The sequence below is a fragment of the Vitis vinifera genome, chromosome 6 (genome assembly GCF_030704535.1).
Source record: "Vitis vinifera cultivar Pinot Noir 40024 chromosome 6, ASM3070453v1".
Lineage (NCBI taxonomy): Eukaryota > Viridiplantae > Streptophyta > Magnoliopsida > Vitales > Vitaceae > Vitis > Vitis vinifera.
The window spans coordinates 12,715,842-12,732,547 of record NC_081810.1 but is presented as its reverse complement, the minus strand read 5'-3'; the positions used below and the strand labels follow the sequence as shown (position 1 = coordinate 12,732,547).

The following is a 16,706-nucleotide window of genomic DNA, read 5'->3' as shown; positions in this document are numbered from 1 at the left end:
GAAATCAGCACTATGCTGCAAAACCATTCCGCAACACTGTAGAAGTCTCTGCGAGGGTATTTCACAGCTGCGAAGGCGAGTTTGGCACACGAGTGCCACTTCGCAGCATAGGAGCCCTCATTTGGCAGCTGCGAAACGCATTGCGAAGTGGTAAAGCCCAGATTTCGCACCAAAAGTCCCATTCCGCAGGGTATTTCGCAATTGCGAAGGCGTTTTTGGCACACGAGTGCCACTTCGCAACACAGGAACTCTCATTTCGCAGCTGCGAAACGCATTACAAAGTAGCTGCGAAAATAGCATTTTGCTGCGAAATTGTTGTTTTGTTGCGAAACTTAAACTGACCCTTAGGCTTCCGTTTTTCCTAATTATACCGGTCATTTGAGCTGCGAAAAGGGTTTTAAAAATCAGAGCGCCATTCTCGCAAGCTGTTCGTCTTCTTCAGTGAGCCTCGCCGTCCAAACCTCCGGTCATCTTCTCCGATCAACAACGTCGGCCAAAGTTCGGTATCCCGAAATGGCGCGAACAAGAGGGGCTAAATCTTCATCTCCTTCGAATCGCAAGAAGAGTCTGCGAAAGGAACCAGTTCCAGATCCTGCTCCTCAACCTTCGCAGCCGAAAGCAATCCCTCCTCCAATGAAGCCCGCGCCGCCAAAGCCGCCAGCGAAACGATACCTTACCAGGTCGGGAGGTCGGCCATTGCAAAAGAAGCCCAGGGTCGAGAGCTCAGAAGTACCATCTCCGGTACCGCAAGCAAAATCTCCGGCGCCGCAAGCAAAAGCTCAGGAGCCTCAAGCACCACTTCCCGAGCCCCAAATTGCAGCTGAAGTAGCTCCTAAAGAAGTAATCAGGAGGCCAATGCTACCTCAGCCCCCAATTGAGGGAAATTTGGATTGTCGAACACGGCCATTCCACTCCGAGCTTTGCTTCGACTTACCGGCATTCAGAGTGAGGCTGGAGCTTGCCCAGTCATTCCAGCTGCTGAGAAGGTACCATATGGAGCATCTTCTAGCTCCGAGAGATTTTTTCTACCCCCGGATAGCCACGGATTTCTATCAATCCATGACAACCAAAGAGGTCAGGAATCCAACTTTAATTCATTTCACTATCGATGGGAGACATGGCATATTGGGAGCACGCCATATTGCTGAAGCCCTGCAAATTCCCTATGAGCCAACCCAATTCGATAATTTTAGAGCTTGGGCAAATCCTACTGAGTTGGAGATGGTGCGCACTCTTTCCAGAGGAGCTGCAAATCAATCACATCTGCTGAGGGGGAAGCTTCCTCCAGTTATGTTTTTGATTGATGCATTTTTGCGTCATAATATCTATCCATTGCAGCATTGGACCCAAAGAAAGGGAGTCCTCTTAGAAGCTCTTTACAAGATGTCAGAAGGATTTTTCTTTGGGCCTCATCATCTGATCCTGGCAGTCCTTCTCTATTTCGAAGAGAAGGTTCACAAAAAGAAGCTTCAAAGAGCTGATTGCATTCCCCTCCTCTTTCCAAGGCTGCTATGCCAAATTCTGGAGCACTTGGGGTATCCTTCTGAGCCTCAGTTGAAGAGAAAGCGCATTTGTCGTGAGCCATTCACTCTTGATAAATGGAACAATATGACGGCCTACAAAGTTGATCAGCCTGAGCAGCCTCAGCCAGCTGCAAGGAGAGCATCCCCACGACACATACCTGAGGGTATAACAGTTGCTACTCCTGGCATTCCCAGAGCTCCACCAGCTGCACCAGCTTCATCTCAGCCATCCACATCAGCTGAACCGAGGATGGCCATTCCTATATCTGAATATAGAGAGTTATGTCGTGCATTGGAGACTCTCACAGCTTCTCAGAGCAGTCTTGCTTAGGAGATGGCAGCCATCAGAGCATGCCAAGAGCAGATGTTGGCCACTCAGGCTCAACAAGCTGCCATCTTAAGGCAGCTCCAAGTCCATTTCGATCTGCCACAAGCTGTAGAGCCCTCCACTTCTACACCAGCAGAGCCACACTCTCATCCTCCAGAGCCCCAAGCCCCAACTGATGCACCTACTGAAGAGGCAGACCCATCTGCCTAGCCCCAGGACCACCCCACTCATCAGACTATTATATATATCTAATATTTTTATGTATTTCGTTTTTTTTAGTTAAAAAGAAATCCCAGTATTTTGGTACTATATTTGGGATTCCTTGTGTTACTTGTCTTTTGCATTGTACTCGAATGAATTGAAAGTAATACAAGTTGAATATTTCTTGTTAACAGTTAGCATTAAGTTATTCTTGTTTCCTTTTCTCACATATTCTATTCTTTTTGAAACATGTGGTTTTCCCCTATCAATATTCGAATTTGATATCAGCCAGGAGGTGCCACTTCCTCCCTTTAATTACAATCACTCATATCACATTGAGGACAATGCTCAATTCGGTTGGGGGGAATGAGGAAGGAAGTATGCTAAATCTTTTTGGTATTGCAATTATATTGGTTAATTAGTTGTAGTTTTTACTTTTTACTCTTGTTACTCTTTTCTCCATGAATTTTGAGGAAAAATTTTCAAATTAAACCAAGAGAAATTGAACTGTTGTTTTTCACTTGACTTAGAGTATGGATTATGCTCACTAAAGTGGTTCAATTGTTTAAACTTCTATTGAAATTGAATTTAGTTCTTCCACTTTAAGCTATTCACACACTGTGCACATTAGATTCCAATTATAAGATGAAAAGCTATTTTCCTCTTGACTTAGGATAATTTTGGGACTTGGTACATTTGACCGCATTTGATAAAATTGAAACACCCTGCAAAAGGCCAATGAGCCTTTGAAATAAAGAAAGTTGTTTGCTTGCCTTGAAACCCGAGCAAGGTCTGAGGGGTATATGGTGAAAATCTTTAAAGCCTGGTGCCCTAAGCCTTAATTGGTTGGGAGTCACCGACCTCAATGCTCGTTACAAGGGTGAATAGGTAGAGTTAGCATATGGTAGATGCTTGGGTATTAGAAATTCATTCTTAAAAGTCCGGGGAAAAATCCGAGGAGTTAGTGGTTGAAAGATCCTTAAAGCTTGGTGCCCTAAACCTTAATTGGTTAGGAGTCATCGATGGACCCCCATTACATGGACAAGTCAGAAAGAGTACCCCATAAAGCTACCTTAAAAAAAAAAAAAAAAAAAAAAAGAGGTGTGTTCTTTTCTTATTGATTTTGGTCAGATTGCTAAAGTATTGGAAAGAAATAGGTTGGGGGGAGAGATTAGTTTAGAATATTATTCTCGGAAGCTAAGGAACCAATACACATAGATTTTTGTGGAAGATTAAAGCTTGGTTCTTTGAAAGTGGAAATGATTTTTAAAACTTCAGTTTGCATAATGCACTCCCTTGATTGACAGTGTTTAGCATAGTTTGTTATAACTCTTGTTGAAATTTGGGTTTGTATTTCTTTAATGTTTCATGAGAGAATTAGATCATCATGCCACTTGAGAATTATTTTGATCAGCATGATGTTGTAAATTTTAGTATAGGTTGCTTTTTATTTTCATATTTTCTCTCCTTTATTGCTAAAGGACTAGCAATATGTCGGTTGGGGGGAGTGATTACTACTCAAAAAGTGCTATTTGATAGCCTATAATTAATCCTTTTAACCACTTTTGAGTAGTAGTTTTGGCCTTTTAACTCAATTGGCATGTTAAGGACCCTTGAAAGGGATTTTAATCACTTTGTGTAAGTTTTGGTGTTTTTGTTAGTAATTTGATCACCAAAGCAAGTCAAGACTGAGGAGAGCTATGAGGAATCTTGGGCAAAGCTTAGAAGTCATTTTCCAAGAGTAAATCCGAATTGCAAGGAGAAAAAGTAAAGAGAATCTGCCATGAAGCCTATTCTTGATGACAGTCGTAGCAGCCAATTTTGGAGCACTTTATGAAGTCCAAATGATGCATTCTATATACCATTTCAAAGCTCAGGAAGTCAACAATCCACTTCTTTAAACGGTGTGAAATTCGGAATTGAAACGAAGAAGTTACAGCCATTGCAAGCCAATCACTCCAAGCTGAAGGAAGCTTTTTGCAAAGTGTTGCGAAATCACCCTTTTGTTGCGAAGTGATTCCGTAGCCTTTTTGTACAGTAGGGTGTATCTCCTTCTGAAGTTGCCCGACCTATACCGCGAGAAGGAAGCTTGGAACCTCAAGGTGGAAGCCAACTTTGCAACCTTGCGAGTTTAGCTTGTTGTTGCGAAAATATTTCGCAGCCCTCTTAAGTGTTTGCGAAATCTCGCAGACACCATTTTTCTCCTGCGAAATGGTTCCTGAAGCCTCCTGATATTTGCTACCGACATTGGGAGATATTTTCCATTAGATTTTTGTTGTCTAAATCCCAAAATACTCCTTGTAAACCACCAATTACAAGATTCCTTAGCTTTTAAGTTAGTAAAAAGACTAAATATCTATGTAATAATTAGTTTTATATTATGTTCATATATATACCTCTCGGGAGCCTGTTCTCAGAGAGGAGTTCCTTCTGTAAAAGTTTGGGTAAGCAAGTAAAGTCTATTTCTTTCTACTGCCTTACCTTCTCACTTTGTATTTTTATTTTATTTCTAAGTTATGAATTCTCTGAGGAGTTTTCCCCAGAGAATGAATAACTAAACCTCTAATTCCTTGGAGCTAAGGTTGCCGGGGAAGGTTCCAAGTGCAAGAATGCAGAGCTCTGTGGTTTTAGCTAGTAATGAAGAGGAAGTGAAAGCCTTTAGTGATTTCTATGTTTTTAGTTAACTTAAAACACCTTAGAGTCACCTGGGCCAACACTTGGTAAGGCAAGTGATTTCCAACCATGGAAATGCACTAGTTTACCTCTTGCGAGCCTCTGGGAGGTGACTTCAAGGTAGGATTTTCTAGAATAGCCAACACTTGGTAAGCTTTTGGACTCCAAGGAGACATCCATTAGTTATCTCTTGCGAGCTTTTGACGGGTAATCCAAGGTTAAAGATCACCTTGAATGGTTAAGGCTTAGTGAGAGGCTTAAACCATTGCAAGTTGCATCAGTGAGAGAATTAAAGTGAAATCTAATTGAAGGAGTCTCTGTACAATACCGGTTAGAGAATTGACTATATGTTGAATCTCTAACACGAGGAAATGAACCATCTGACCGAAGCTATGTCTTTTGCATGAGGAACCACCCCAGTGAACCTAACTCTCCAGGGAATGCTTTTCTTCCTAAATTATTCCAAACTTCTGTTGTGTTAGTTAGTTTAAGTCTAAACCTTTACCAATCAAAGTTTGTGTTTTACTTCTTAAGCTAACCATGAAATGAAACAAAACCAATTCACTTGGAATTGGTATCATTGAGAGCTTGTTAATCTTTCCCAGTGGACGATCCTAGAGCCACTATACTGTAGTAGCTTTTTCTTTGCTACCCTAGTATATGGTGTTATAGGTTATAAATTTTGTTGATTACTCCCTCAATCAAGGAGCACCAGCTGGACACGAATCAGCTGAGACACCAATTGGGCACGAATCAGTTGATATGAACGACTCAGGGTCACCTGAACTCAAGGCTCTAGATGCTATGAACAACTCATGGTTGTGGATGATATGAATGATTTTGGACCGTGATATTAAGGCTCTAAATGCTATGAATAGCTCAAGGCTATGGATTACATGAACGAGTCTAGGTCATGAGCTCAAGGTTCAAGATGCTATGAACATATTAAGGCTATTGATTATGAGAATGACTTGGGGTCCTATAAGCTCAGGGATTTAACTGTTATAGACAACTCAGGCTTGTGGATGACATCAATGACTATGGGTCTTATGCTAAGGGCTCTAAATGCTATGAACAACTCAAGGTTGTGGATGATGTGAACAACTCGAGGTCCTATGAGCTTATGGCTCTAAATGCTATAAACAACTCAAGATTGTGGATCACATGAATGACTCCGAGTCATGAGCTCAAAGCTCAATATGCTATGAATATATTAGATTTGTGGATGATATGAATTACTTAGGGTCCCATAAGCTTAGAGATATAAATGTAATGAATAGCTTAAGGTTGTAGATGATATGAATGATTCTGGATCATGAGCTTAAGGCTTTAGATGTTATAAAAAACTCAAGGTTGTAGATGAGATACAGTAAATGCTATGAACAAGCTCTAGATTAGATGTCATAAATGACTGTAGGATGGGAGCTCAATACTGTAAATGATATGAACAGGCTTAGATTGTTGAATATATGAACCACTTGAAGTCATGTGCTTAGGGCTATAGGTGCTATGAAGAGCTCAGGGTTATGGTTGATGAACGATTCTAGGTCATGAACTCAAGGCTTTGAATGCTATGAACAACTCAGGGCCTTACACAAGATGACTACTCTAGGTTGTGTGCTCAAGGCTCTAGATGTTATGAACAGTTTAGGGCTATGGATTACATGAAAAACTCCAAGTCGTGAGCTCACGGTTGTAGATGTTATAAGCAACTCAAAGCTATGGTTGATATGAAAGACTCAGGGTTATGTGAACTCAAGGCTTTAGATGCTATGAACAGTTGAAGGCTATGGATGGTATGAATGATTCTGGATTGTGATCTCAAGGCTCTAGATGCTATGATTAGCTCAAGGCTATGGATTACATGAACAAGTCTAGGTCGAGAGCTCAAGGCTCAAGATGCTATGAACAGATTAGGGTTGTAGATGATATGAATGACTTGGGGTCCCATAAGCTCAGGGATATAGATGCAATGAACAACTCATGGTTGAAGATGATATGAATGATTCTGGACCATGAGCTTAAGGCTCTAGACATTATTAACAACTCAAGGCTACTAATGAGATTAACGATTGAGGGATGGGATCACAATGTTGTAAATGCTATGAATAGCTCAAACTATTGATGATATGAACCACTCAAGGTCGTATGCTCATGGCTCTAGATGCTATGAAAATATTAGAGTTGTGGATAACATGAACAACTATGGGTCATGAGTTAAGGGCTCTAAAGGCTATGAACAACTTAGGGTTGTAGATGAAATGAATGACTCAAGGTCTTATGAGTTCAGGGCTTTAGACGTTATGAATAGCTCAGAGTTATAAATGACATGAACGACTCTAAGTCGTGAGGTTAGATTTTAAAATGCTATAAATAGATTAGATTTGTGGATGATATGAACCACTTAGGGTCCCATGAGCTCAGGGATCTCGATGCAATGAACATCTTAGTGTTGTGGATGATATGAACGATTTTGGATCATGAGCTCAAAGCTCTAAACGTTATGAAAAACTCAAGGCTATTGAGAAGATTAACGATTGTGGGACGAGACCTCAATGTTGTAAATGTTATGAACAACTCAGGCTGTTGATGATATAAACCACTCAGGTTCGTGTGCTTAGGGATCTAGATGCTATGAACATCTCAGGGCTATGGTTGATATGAACGATTCTGCATTGTGAGCTCAAGGCTCTAGATGTTATGAACAACTCAAGTTGTGGATGAGATGAATGACTCTAGGTCTTGTGCTTGAGGCTCTAAATGCTATGAATAGCTCAATGTTATGGATGACATGAATGACCCGAGGTCCTATGAGCTTAAGGCTCTAGATGCTATGAACAGCTCAGATCTGTAGATCAGATGAATGACTCTAGGTCATGAGCTCAAGGCTTAAGATGCTATGAATAGATTAGATTTGTGAATGATATGAATGACTTAGGTTCCCGTGAGCTCAGAGATATAGATGTAATGAACAGCTTAGAGCTGCAGATGATATGAACAATTCTGGATTATGAACTTAAGGCTCTAAATGTTATAAACAACTCAAGGTAGAGGATGAGATTAATGATTGTGGGATGAGAGCTCAATACTATAAATGCTATGAACAAGCTCAAGCTATTGAAGAGATGAAGCACTTGGGGTCTTGTGCTTAGGGCTCTAAGTGCTGAACAACTCAAGGCTATGGTTGATATGAACGATTATGGGTCATGTGCTCAAGGTTTTAAATGTTTTCAACAACTCGAGGTTATGGATTACATGAATGACTCTAGGTCGTGAGCTAAGGACTCTAGAAATTATTAATAGCTACGGTTGTAGATGATATGAGCGACTCAGAGTTGTTTGCTCAAGGCTCTAGATGCTATGAAACATTGAATGTTGTGGATGACATGAATGACTTTGGGTTATGAACTCAGGGCTCTAGAAGCTATGAATAGCTGAGGGCTGTAGTTGATATGAACAAATCCTAGTCTTGTAAGTTAGGGATCTAGATGCTATGAACAGCACAGAGTTATGGATGATATGAACGATTCTAGGTCATGAGCTAAAGGCTCTAAATGCTACGAACAAGTCAAGAATGTGGATGACATGAATGACTCCAGGTCGTGAGCTCAACAGTGTAAATGCTATGAACAACTTAGGTTGTTGATCATAAGAACACCTCAAGGTCATAGTCTTAGGGCTCTAGATGCAATCAATAACTTAGGATTGTGGATGACATGAACGACTCAGGGTCGTGGGCTTAGTGATTCGCGTATGTAAATCCAGTCGGGTCATTTAATCAAAAACATTTATAAAACCTATGACCTCATACTAGTGTAGCAAAGCTACTATAGTATAGTGGCTCTAGGGTCGAACTCTGGGATGGGTTTTCATTCTACCAGTGATATACTCATGATTAGGAATTGAATTTAATGATTTCCTTTATCAAAAATTTAGAGTTTAAAAGAAAATAAAATTTGTTTTGAAAGTGTTTGAAACTAAATTAACATAAACTAATTAAAAATGGAAGAAAGAAAGTCTCCCGGAGCTCAGGATTGCTAGGATCAAGTTTAGAATGCAAAGTGGAAAATTCCGGATTTTTCTCCTCGCATTGGGGATTTAACCTATAGTTATTTCCCGAACCGGTATAGGTTTAACAATGAAGATTTAATCCATAAAAATCAATAGAAATGGTAGTCAAGGTCCATTAATGGCTTTAGACACTATGGGTCTTCACCTTGAACCACTTTCCAATGGCTCGTACATGATAACTAATGGACTGATATGGATCTAGCAATAAGCATCCACAGAGACCTGAAGCTTACCATGTATTGGCCATTCAAAGTGATTCTAAGGGATTTAAAGCAAAACTTTGGATTTAAAAGTCATTTATGAACTTCAACTACCTGTATTTAAGGCACGAGCGTTTTCCACCTTGCATCTGGACTTTTCACCTAGCTTCCATCACTCCAAGAAACCAAAAGTTTAGCCTCTCATCCTCTGAGAAAACATCCTCAGAGGTTGTTTGGCTTCCAAGAAAAAGAAAATAGTAAAAAGAAAAGGGAAAACGAGAGAGCTCTGTATATTTTTCTAAGTGTAAAACATAACACGCGTGATACCTCCAAGAGGTGATTTCCACCCCTTATATAGTTTTTACAAAAGCAAAGCTTGTGATTGGCTTGTTACAAGGAGAAGAAAGGAAATTACATCAAAAAATACAAAAGAAAATATCTGAAGTGGAGTCGGCAAAAACAAAGGAAAATTCACACCACGCATGGGGTGTGCGAATTTTCGCACACCTGAGGGGGGTGTGCGAGTTTCGCACACCATTCGCACAGCTAAGGGGGTGTGCGAATTTCGCACACCATTCGCACACCTGGAGCAGTTGTCTTCCGAAGGCCATATCTTCCTCGTTTCAGCTCCAAATCATACACGGTTTGAAGCATTGGATTCTTGACTTCCTGAGCTTTGAAATGGTATATAGAATGTAAAAAATGGACTTCGGGAAGTGCTCCAAAAGTTCCAAAGAAGACTGCATCTGCTGTCCTCTGTTTTCCTCCTTGCTTCTCTTTGCTTCTCTTTGGTTTTCTTTGCTTTTCTCCTTTGGATGGCTTGTCTTAATGATCTAAAAAGATGTCAAAAACACTAAAACTAGCCACAAATATGATTAGGAGTCATTGCTAGGTCCTTAACATGCCAATTGGAATAAAGATGAAGAATTACTACACAAAAGTGCTTAAAACATAATGACTTAAAGGTGTAAAATAGCACTTTTTGGGTAGTAATCACTTAGAGTTCTAGATGCAATCAATAACTTAGGGTTGTGGATGACATGAATGACTCTAGGTCATGAGTTAAGGCCTTTAGATGCTACGAACAACTTAGGGTTATGGATTCATGAATAACTCCTGGTCATGAGCTCGGGGCTCTAAAAGCTATGAATAGCTAGCACTGTGAACAATATGAATGACTTGGGGTCCTATGCTTCAGGCTTTACATGTTATGAACATCTCAAGGTGTAGATGACATGAACAAATTTGGGTCATGAGCTCTAGGCTCTAGATGCTATGAACAATTGAGGGTCGTAGATGATATGAACGACTCGTGGTCCCGTGAACTTAGGGCTCTAGATGCTATGAACAAATCAAGGTTGTTGATAACATGAATGACTCTAGGTCATGAGGTCACGTCTTTAGATTCTATGAGGAACTCAAGGTTATGAATGATATGAACGACTTAGAGTCCCATGAGCTTAGGGCTCTAAATGCTATGAACAACTCAATTTTTTGGATAATATTAACGATTCTGGGTTGTGAGCTCAAGCCTCTAGATGTTATGAATAGCTTAGGGCTATGGATGACATGATTAACTAAGGGTCATGAACTAAGGGCTCTAGATGTTATAAATAGTTTAGGGTTATAGATGACATGAATGACTCGGGGTCCTATAAGCCCAAGGCTCTAAATGCTATGAACAGCTCAGGGTTGTGGATGACATGAACTACTCTAGGTCCTGAGCTCATGACTCTATATGCTATAAGTAGCTCAAGGTTGTGGTTAATATTAATGACTCGTGGACCCATTTGTTCAGGGCTCTATGTGCAATGAACAACTCAGGGCTTTGGATGATATGAACGATTTTGGGTAGTAAGCTCAAGGTTCTAAATGTTATAAATAGCTCATGGTTATGGATAACATCAATGACTTTGAGTTGTGAGCTCAGGGTTTTAAATGCTATAAACAACTAAGGTTGTGGATGATGTAATTGAATCAAGGTCATGTGCTCAAGGCTATAGATGTTAATAACAACTTAGATCTATGAATGACATGAACAACTTTGAGTCCTAAACTTAGGGCTCTAGATGTTATGAACAACCGAGGACTATGGATGATATGAACGACTCATGGTCCCATAAGCTTAGGGCTCTAAATGATATGAAAAACTTAAGGCTATGATTGATATGAACGATTTTAGGTCATGAGCTCAAGGCTCTAGATGCTATGAACAACTCAGGGTTATGGATTACATGAGTGACTCCAGCTTGTGAGCTAAGGGCTCTAAAAGCTATGAATAGTTAGGGTTGTGGATGATATAAATCACTCGAGGTCGTGTGCTCAAGGCTCTAGATGCTATGAATAGTTTAAGGTTGCGTATGACATGAACGACTTCAGATCATGAGGTTGAGGCTCTTGAAGCTATGAACAACTGAGGGTAGTAGATGATATGAATGGCTCATGGTCCTGTGAGCTCAAGGCTTTAGATGCTATGAATAGCTCAGGGTTGTGGATGGAATGAATGACTTTGTTTCGTGAGCTCGAAGTTGTAAATGAAATGAACAGATCAGGTTGTTGATGATATGAACAACTTGGGGTCATGTGCTTAAGGCTCTAAATGCTATGAATAGCACATGGCTATGGATGACATGAATGACTACAGGTTATAAGCTAAGGGCTCTACATTCTATGAGCATCTCAAGCTTGTGGATGACATGAAAGACTTTGGGTCATGACCTTAAGGCTCTAGATGTTGTGAACAGGTGAGGACTGAAGATGATATGAATTACTCGGGGTCCCGTGATCTTAGAGCTCTAAATGATATGAACAACTCACGACTCTTGATGCTATGAGCAACTCTTGTTTATGGTTGATATGAACAACTCAAGGTCCCATGAGCTCAAGGCTCTAGATGTTATGAACAACACAAAGTTATAGATGATATGAAGGATTCTTGGTCGTGAGCTCAAGGCTCTAGATGCTATGAACTTAGGGTTATGGATAACATGAATGACTCTAGATTGTCAGCTCAGGGCTTTAAATGCTATGACTAGCTAGGATAGTAGAAGTTATGAATTACTCGGGGTTGTGTGCTCCAGAATCTAGATGCTATGAACAACTTAGGGTTGTGGTTAATATGAATGATTCTAGGTCTGGAACTCAAGGCTCTAGATGTTATGAACAACTCATGGTTGTAAATGAGATGAACAACTCTTAGTCATGAGATCATGGCTCTAAATTCTATGAACAACTCAAGGTTGTAGATGATATGAATGACTCAAGGTTGTATGCTCGGGTTGTATATGCCATGAACATTTCAAGGTTGTTGATGACATGAATGGTTAGGGGTTGTGAGTTGACAACTCTAGATGCTATAAGGGTTCTCGATAATGTGAATGACTACAGGTCATGAGCTCAGTGCTCAAGATGCAATGAACAACTAAGGGTTATGGATTATATAAATGATTCTAGGTCCTAAGCTCAAGGCTTTAAATGTTATGAACAACTCAAAGTTGTAGATGAAATGAATGACTTCGGGTTGTGAGTTTAAGGGTATAAATGCAATGAACAACTCAGGTTGTTGATGATATGAACAACTTGGGGTCGTGTGCTTAGGGCTCTAAATGCTCTAAACAGCTCAGGGTTGTGGATGACATGAATGACTATAGGTCATGAGCTAAGGGCCCTATATGCTATGAACAACTCAAGGTTGTGGATGACATGAATGACTTTGGGTCATGAGCTCACAATTTTAGATGCTATGAACAATTGAGGGTTATGGATTATATGAACGATTTTAGGTCATGAGCTCAAGGCTTTAGATACTATGAATAACTTAGGATTATGGATAAATTGAATGACTCCGAGTCGTGAGCCTAAGGCTCTAAATGTAATGAATAGCTAGGAATATGGATGATATGAACGACTCGGGGTCGTGTGCTGAAGGCTCTAGATTCTAGGAACAACTTAGGGTTATGGATATAATGAATGAATCTAGGCCATGAGATCAAGGATCTAAATGCAATGAATAGCTAGGAATATGGATGATATGAACAACTCAGGGTCATGTACTGAAGGCTCTAGATTCTACAAATAGCTTAGGGTTGTGGATGACATGAATGACTTTGGATCGTGAGCTCATGACCTTAGATGTTATTTGCAACTCAAGGTTATGGTTGATATGAATGACTAAGTGTCCCATGAGTTGAGGAAGCTAGATGCTATGAACAGCTCAGAGTTGTGGATGATATGAATGATTTTGGGTTTTGAGCTCAAGGCTCTAGAATCTATGATTAGCTCAGGGCTAAAGATTACATGAATAACTCAGGGTTGTGAGCTTAGGGATCTAAATGCTATGAACAACTAGGGTTGTGGAGGATATGAAAGACTCAGGGACGTGTTCTCAAGGCTCTATATTCTATGAATAGCTCATGGATGTGGATGATATGAACGACTCCAAGTCATGAGCTGAGAACTGTAGATGCTATGAAAAAATCACGATTATAGATGATATGAGCAACTTGGGGTATTGTGAGCTCAGGGATCTAGATGCTATGAACAACTCACGACTACTATGATGATATGAATGATTCTGAGTTATGAGCTCAAGGCTTTAGATATCATGAATAGCTCAGGGTTGTGGATTATAAGAACAATTTTGGGTCTTGAGCTCAAGGCTCTAGATGCTATGAATAGTTGAGGGTTGTGGATGATATGAAGGACTCGAGGTCGTATGCTCAGGGCTCTATATGCTATGAAAAGCTCAGGATTGTAAATGACGTGAATGACTCCAGTTCATGAGTTGAGGGCTCTAGATGCCATGAACAACTCAAGGTTGTGGATGACATGAATGACTCCGGGTTGTGAGCTTAAGGCTCAAGATGCTAGGAACATCTCAAGGCTATGGATGATATGAACGACATGAGGTACCATGAGCATAGGGATCTAGATGCTATGAACAGCTCAATGTTATGGATGATATGAACAATTCTGGGTCATGAGATCAAGGCTCTAGATGTTATGGACAACTATGGGTTGTGGTTGAGATGAAGGACTTCCGGTCGTGAGCTTAAGGCTGTAAATGTTGTGAAGAACTCAAGTTGTTGACTATATGAACAACATGATGTCCTGTGCTCAAGGCTCTCAATGCTATGAATAGCTCAGGGATGTGGATTTTTAGGATAAAGCCCTTAAAAAACATGACATGATGTAATAAACTATTGGTTTTTATTATTTATTTAATAAAGTTTCAGCTCACTTTTATCTATCATTTTTCTATGCATTATATCTTATAAACATTCTGGCCTACATCTTTTGCATTGTACATGACTTAGGTGCATTAGGAGTTGCACAGAGAATCCAAGTCATGAGTTTCTTTCAAATAGATGACTTATTCACAAACAGTTCATGGGTCTAGGCAACCTATTAAAGGCAGTAGTACATCAACTCCTAATTGGAGGGATGGCTGGTCTTGGCTATTGGGATGGGTTTCCCATGGTGAGTGCACTAGTGTGTATGGTTGCACATTGGATAGGACTTATGGTGAGTTATGACTTAAGGCTATCAAGTAGTCATAACTTCACTAATTTGCTTCATTGTGTTATCTCTCATCCTTGAGAGAATATTGATCTTGTGCTGAAGTTAGCAGTGGCTTTGACCTATGGGTGAGATTGTAAGCTGATCATATATTCCCTTTGAATTGGGTCACTATTGATGGAAATTGGTAGCAATAGGTATTCTTAATAAAGGAACCATGATATCTCTTGGGATTGAGATAGTGTGTCCCATTGAGTGATCCTAAGGAGATGTGTTCATGGAAACTATGACCATAGTAGTTCCTTAAGTGGAACTTGACATAAGCCCTTTGAGAGCTAAGATATGTCAATTGAACACACAATAGGAGGATTTGTAACTCAAGGATGGTAGAGGTAGTCTTGAAAGGCTGATAGCTTTCACCTTGTTAGACTATGGATACTAGTTCATGAGGAGACTAAACACAATGAATAGCATGTCATAGACCTGAGTGAAGACCCTCAATTTTGTCCTCCTAGCACATGTCTTATTAGATACTTATTCGATACTTTATAGTAGTTCCTTGGTGGCTCATAGCCACTCATACTACTTACCTTTTTTGAGCCACCTCGGAGACTTTGGTTGAGGGATTATCTGACCCCTTATTGTGACCTTTGGCAGCCCTAATTTAGAATTAGGCTTTTCATTCATTTTTAGGATAGTTTTGAGATGCACTTGGCCCATTAAGCACCATCTTATGTCCACTTAGGCACCCTAGGCCCACTTAGGCACTTAGGCCCATATAGGCACCCTAGGTCCATTTAGGCACCCTAGGCCCACCTAGATTCACCTTGACTCGCACCGAGACACCTCCTTACTTACACACATGTCACTTAGGTCACTTAGACACCTTTTTCAGAATAGGTCCATTTAGACATTTCATTAAGGCTCAACATTTTTTTTATTTTTTTTTATTTTTTATATAATATTATTATTATTATGGCATGCATTTGATAATTACATTTATTTTGTCTATTCATTTTTTACTTTTACTTTTTATTATTTATTTATTCATGTATTTAATTGTCTTTATATATTTCATTTTATTTATTTTTATTTTATTTATTTATTTACTTAATAAAAAAAAATTGCTTGAATTGTTTATACTTTAAATATGCATGTGACCCTATTATTGAACGAGAAAAATGATGTTATCTAATCTATCCTTATTCCCTTGCTTTTTCTTTGAAATCATATTCTATTTTATTACTAATTTCATTAGTTTCTTTAATTTTTTTTATACTATTATTCTATTCTATTTTGCATGGGGAGAGGAATTTTAAAGAGGGATGAAGTTGACGCAGCGATCACGTGAGGAGGGCATGGGAGGTCAGGCATTTTTGGAGTTTCTCTGGAAGTCTTTGGGGAGGAGGATCTGGCATGAAGGACACGTGAACAGGAGAACATGCGCGCCATGCCTGAGGACGAATGACAGCCAGAGTTATAACGACGGGAATAGTGGTGCTAGTTGCCGTCGTGGTGATGATGATTATAGGCTTCACAGTTTTCGAGGTTAAAGATCCCGTCATCGCCATCGGCTCTATCTTGCCCAAGGATCCCATCATCGCCGTCGTCCTTGTCTCGCTCAAAGGATACCCCTTCTGATTGATCCACTCTTAACAACGTCGTTTTTTTATTATTAAAACTGTGTCGCTGTCAAATATATGAGGCGGTGTTATTTTGGGTTTGGTCATGGTGAAATCCGACGGTGAGAGCCAGGTCGTCGGCGAGTAGATGGAGAAATCGGTATTTTTGGAACAATATACTTTCTAAGATCAACAAAGGAGGCTATTCCAAATCCACCACCAATCAGGTTTCATACTGCAAGTGCAGGTCGCTAAGAAGTCAATGGGGTATTTTCCGGTGAACGGCGTGTTTTCCGTCAATAAGATTGGAGTTTCTCCTCCGGAAAGGATGTCAACAGCCAGCGTCATCGACATTTTGTTTTCCGACGAAGATTTGAGGGCGATCATGGTGCTGCCAGTGAGGAAAGACGCCATGGTCACATCACCCAAGCAAGGTTGAACTCCGGCAGCCATCACCGAAAATGAATGGAGATTTATGTTGGAAAATACCATGACCCACCGCCACGCGTTCGCCATGGGAAAAGAAGAGAGATCTTGATTTATCGATCTTGCAAAGCTGCCGGAATATTCT

At 40.1% G+C, this 16,706-nt stretch overlaps 1 protein-coding gene across 1 annotated transcript; it reads left to right on the top strand.

The window, feature by feature from the left end:
• The first annotated feature begins 513 nt into the window (after nucleotides 1-513).
• LOC100854087 (anther-specific proline-rich protein APG-like) lies at nucleotides 514-15,981 on the top strand. Its single transcript, XM_010653409.1, has 2 exons — nucleotides 514-986; nucleotides 15,936-15,981. Exons 1-2 carry the CDS (start codon nucleotides 514-516, stop codon nucleotides 15,979-15,981), a joined length of 519 nt encoding a protein of 172 aa, XP_010651711.1.
• The last annotated feature ends 725 nt before the right edge of the window (nucleotides 15,982-16,706 follow it).

What these genes read in the sequence shown, in the direction of transcription:
- LOC100854087 (XM_010653409.1), top strand. Translation starts at nt 514, where the DNA reads ATGGCGCGAACAAGAGGGGCTAAATCTTCATCTCCTTCGAATCGCAAG. An exon ending in TCATTCCAGCTGCTGAGAAG is followed by an intron (nt 987 to 15,935) that starts GTACCATATGGA and finishes TCTGGCATGAAG; the next exon opens with GACACGTGAACAGGAGAACA.